This window comes from Hipposideros armiger, unplaced genomic scaffold, assembly GCF_001890085.2.
Source record: "Hipposideros armiger isolate ML-2016 unplaced genomic scaffold, ASM189008v1 scaffold_108, whole genome shotgun sequence".
NCBI classification, from domain to species: Eukaryota; Metazoa; Chordata; class Mammalia; order Chiroptera; family Hipposideridae; genus Hipposideros; species Hipposideros armiger.
In genome coordinates this window covers 2,051,771-2,056,713 of record NW_017731458.1, presented here as the reverse complement: position 1 = coordinate 2,056,713, position 4,943 = coordinate 2,051,771, and the positions used below count along the sequence as shown (strand labels likewise).

Here is a 4,943-nt window from a genome sequence, read left to right as displayed (position 1 = left end):
TTGAATCATTTGACCTTGGGCAAATCATTTACCATCTCAGAGTATTTTTCCTTTTCTAAGAAATGGACCTTGTAGTACCTGCTCTGCCTACTTTTTGTGTTAGTTGAGATCAGATGTACATTAAAGCACCTGACAAATAATAAGGTGCTTATTACATCTCTTTATGTAGTTTATGTTTATAAACAGCCTTCCCAAACAGACCGTAAACTCTTTAAGATAAATAAGTCAGTCCTCAGTATTATATCTCCTTACACCTCCCACTCCTTAGAAATCCTTACATGCACGTAGAACAGCTGTTATCCTCTTCAGAAGGCTGTAAGAAGTGTGTCCTGTTTTAAGTCAACTGCTGATTTGTTAAATTTTCTAATCTGCCTTCTTTTTCCTCTTAGCTTTACTCACCGTGTCTGAGGAAGTTCGAAGTCGCTGTAGCCTAAAACATAGAAAGTCTCTTCTTCTTACCGATATTTCAATGGAAAATGTTCCTATGGATACATATCCCATTCATCATGGCGACCCTAGCTATCGGTAAGTGGACTTCTCCCACAATTACCTAATTGTGATCAGCTTTCAATGTCCTAAGCTAATGGGGGCAAGCAGCAGAACAATCCAGAATGAATATAGAGATAACCTAGGCAGAGTGTGTAAATCAAAACTCATTTTATAAGTGTAAAGTAGTTTATGTGGGTTAGTAGTAGGAAAACTATCATTCTTCTAATCTTGTTGTGCTAATGTTGCCATTAGATGGCCTCTTTGAAGCACAAACCAGTTGAACAATGAAAAGAGATGATCTTATAAGTATTAGGTTACAGGAACGGGCCAAAGAAAAACATTAACATGAAATACAAGCAACATTCCATGCTTAACGATAGAAAACTAAGCTATACAGATTTGTAAAAGAAATATACATGCCAACACATTTGTTGTATTTACTTAAATCACATTAAAGTTATTAAAAAGTTTTCTGTAGTATAGATTTAGGTGATAAGATAATCAACTTATGTCCACTGATATATGTGGTTTTGGGGTAGTACATTTTTCTCTATACTATGGAGAAATTACATGAAAATGTCATTATTTGGGGATTTTTCTATATTTTTTCAATTAAATGAAAGTATTTTTAAGTCTTAGGTGCGGTGTCAATAGGAAAATAATCTTATATTTATAGACTTTATATCATTCAATTTATCAACATCCCACTTTTTGACTAAAAGCCCTTAATAATTTTCCACTAAAATTTTAGAAATGTATGCAAAAGCTTTCCAGGCAAACTTGGTTTTCAGTAGTCTTACTCTTCAGTCATTCCTCTGATTGTATTTCTTTGTGATATTCCCTTTTTATTTTAGAAAGGAGAAAGTGAGTTTGCCTGTGTTCCACTGTCAAAGTATAAATTAAGATTGATTTTCTTGGTTTTGAACTAAGAATACAATTGCCTATTTAGAGCTGATTTTCCCTGATTTAAAAATCAATGTAGTACAATTTTATTGAGCATTCAGTGAGTACCTTCCATGTGTAAGATACCACAATAAGAAAGTGGATTCTCCCTGGAGATACATTAAGAATTTGTACCCTAAAGCCNAAAAATAAAAATATTTATGCATAAGGAAATCACTGGGGTTTTTTTGAAAAGAAAGCCACTGCCTGGGGCTTAACCACCTCCCATGATTTTGAGAAGGGACCCAGTACTTTCGGTCTTTCAACAAGCATCCTCTGTGACTTTAAAGTAGATATCCCTGGAACCACACTTTAGGAAACACTTAAAATCTTAATTCTCCTGGGCAAGTTGCATAGAATTTTGAAGTTTCAGTTTCTTGATTTTCCCACATCAGAATGTAAAATCCACTAGGGTGAGTAGTTTTTGTCTGTTTAGTTACCTGCAGAACCTAGAACTATGCCTGGTGCATCAAAAACCACACAAAAAAATCTTTGATAAGTAAAAGAAACAGTAAATGCATAAATCTGTAAATGGGAGCTAGTAACCTTACTGCATAGGATTGCTTTAAGGCCTCCATATAATAATGCGTCTGACATTATTGTATACTGCAGCCCCTCGGTAAATATGAACTGTCTTCGTTCTCATGACTTTTCAGTCACCATGGTACACAAAATGCTAGCTATAATTCAATGGATGGTCATATTTAAAGCAACAATAATTGTAATTTTTAAAAAGTCACCAGGCTGTAAATAGACCGTCATTTATTTTGCATTATAAATCAAAGCTATTTCATCTTTTGCCATTTTATTTATATGGTTGCCTGTCTTGCACTAATTAATTTGCAGTACCTTAAATATTCTGTGGTTTTCAGTAGTCATCTGAAAATGATTCTGTCAACTTGAAAGGATTACTTACCTTGTCATAGCCCTTGAACACAATATAAAACCCAGTAGGTGGTCCTTTAAGGAAAGATTCTGTGTGAGCTCATCAACCATTTCCTGATTCTCTTTAATAGAGCCCAGAAGAAGTGTTTATGGCAATCCGGAACCCTCTGGAATGGCACTGCAAGCAAATGGATCATTTTGTTGGACTCAATTTCAACTCTAACTTTAACTTTGCCCTGGTTGGACACCTCTTAAAAGGTAGAGGCCTTGTGTCAGAATATTTTTATAAAACGGTATCAAGAAGCCAGAAGTACTTAAAATAATTGATTACTTGAAATAATGTGGCTCATAGGTCTTATTGTAAATGCAAACTATATCTGCTTATTGAACTATGTTTTGTTTAATATATATTTTAATAGAGTCTAATTTCACATCAAAGATCAGATTAAAAGAAGAGATGATTTTTATAAAATTCGTAAGTACTAAACCTTCTAATAACTATTAATAGTTAACACTACTTACATATCTTTTTGATTATCAAAATAAGACAGTCTGCAAATATATAAATGTTATTTGAGTAACTTTGGCTAGAAAATGAGTGATTTGATCACAGATTTTTTTCAGCTTCTTTCTTGTTTGTTATCTATTGTCAACCAATCCCGTTATTACATCATCTTTCTGGTACCCCTCCCTCATGCCTCCAAATTCCTACATTGCTTATAGCAGTGATCTCCAGCTGTCCATCAGAGCCAGCTCTTTCACTCCCGAATCTGGCTTCACTCCCTACTGCAGACTTCACTGCATGTTAGCTTTGGTGTGTGAACATGGGACAGTCATGAAACTGCAGTTAACAGGAACAGAATATAGTGATGAGTCAGGGACAACAGTGAAAAGTGAGGCCTGGGATAAGGAGCTAGCATGTACCAGTGACCTTAAGCAGCACTGGATGTGGTCACAATAGAGACTGAAGGTAGAACTTGAGTCTACAGTTTTGTATCAATTTAAATGATTCTTAGGCCTCAGGGAGGGATCACGGAGGTTCCCTCAGTAGTTTTTACCTGATATAATTAATATATACATCTACAACTGAATGTATAATATATTTGATTTTACCACCTTATGAAATTTCTGCAAAAAATACTGACAGTTTTAATCTAAGGTGAAGAGGGATTGCTCAAAAGATATTACACTTGCTACAGGATACCAAGAAGAGCGATTGCAACTGAGCTGACACAGTACTTGCTTATTCTGTATTTCTAAAAGAACACCAGATATCTCCAGGGTACAAATCCCCTATTTTAAAATGGAGTAGCATCAGTGATTAAAAGCTGTCCGATGATCAAGCTTACCCTCTAATTAACCCTGTTCTTTGGGCTCTAAGAGCATATACTTCCTGTGTCATTAGGTTTTTTCCTTTAAGTTAAAAAAAAAATTTTTAAGCAATAGAACCCTATTTTCAAAAGATATCTGAAGGTGAACTTCAATACATAGGGTTTTGTTTTTTGTTTGTTTAATCTGTGCTGCTTTAGGGACTGGAAGATCTAAAACACCATCATCTTCCTAATTTTTGTCTCCCTGAGGTACCTTAAGAGTTCCAAGGAACATTATTCTATTCCACACATTTTGGTACGTAATCCTATGTGTAATTAATTAACTCATATATGTATGTTTTACCTTCCCAAATGGCTGTTCTCGAAAGGCAGGAATTAACCCTTATACCTCCTTTTCTTGCAGAGTTGCTCATCACAGAACTCAACAAATACTCGTTGAAAGAATGAATTAACTTCTTGTTTTTATTTTTTGTAGGATACAGGCATCCTTCACCTGCCATTGTTGCAAGAACAGTCAGAATTTTGCATACGCTACTAACTCTGGTTAACAAACATAGAAATTGTGACAAATTTGAGGTGAATACACAGAGCGTGGCTTACTTAGCAGGTAAAAACACAAAATAAACACGTAATCTTGCCACATCTATATCTAAGGACCTTCACAAAGATAAACACCTATGGGTCCTTCAGCTCGTTGCTTGGCAGGGTAAAGAGTTCACAGTCTAGTCCTATGGTGGTGGTTAAAATTTTGAAATTTTTGCCAAATCATTTTTCCTTATGAGAGCACATTAAAATCTGAAACGCGTTCCCTTTGTCATCTTTGGTTCAAGACACTACTGTGTGGTTCCCTGTCATTTGTCATAAAGTCTGAACACCTTTGCCTAGCAGCCGGGGCCCTTAAGGAGCCCTCCTGATTCTGGCCTCTTTCTCTAAATGTCATAAGCCTCATTTTTTATTACCTTCAAATGGTTGGGCTGTTTTAAGCTAACCTATTTGCCATCCCCTGGAGGTGCCTTTCTGCCTCTTTAATATTCATTCCTGATGCCATTTGTTTTACCTCGAATGTCTGCCCATCCCCACCATTCCATTAAACCTTCTTTATATGCTCTTATCTGATTTCTCCACTCAACAGTACTTAGCACTTATGTATGTTCTTGAACGTAGTCATTTAGTGGAAAGTGCTGGTTCCCAGTATGGCAGACTTCAGTTTGTGGCAACTTTTTTGTTTGAATCATTTGACCTTGGGCAAATCATTTACCATCTCAGAGTATTTTTCCTTTTCTAAGAAATGGACCT

At 35.7% G+C, this 4,943-nt stretch overlaps 1 protein-coding gene across 1 annotated transcript in view; it reads left to right on the top strand.

The window, feature by feature from the left end:
• NF1 (neurofibromin 1) overlaps nt 1-4,943 on the top strand; it is a 246,631-nt gene that overhangs the window by 213,122 nt on the left and 28,566 nt on the right. Inside the window, exons 46-47 of the mRNA XM_019646973.1 lie at nt 2,448-2,574; nt 4,123-4,254. Of these exons, the coding sequence (XP_019502518.1) occupies nt 2,448-2,574; nt 4,123-4,254 (259 nt within the window). The remainder of the gene's footprint in view (nt 1-2,447; nt 2,575-4,122; nt 4,255-4,943) is intronic.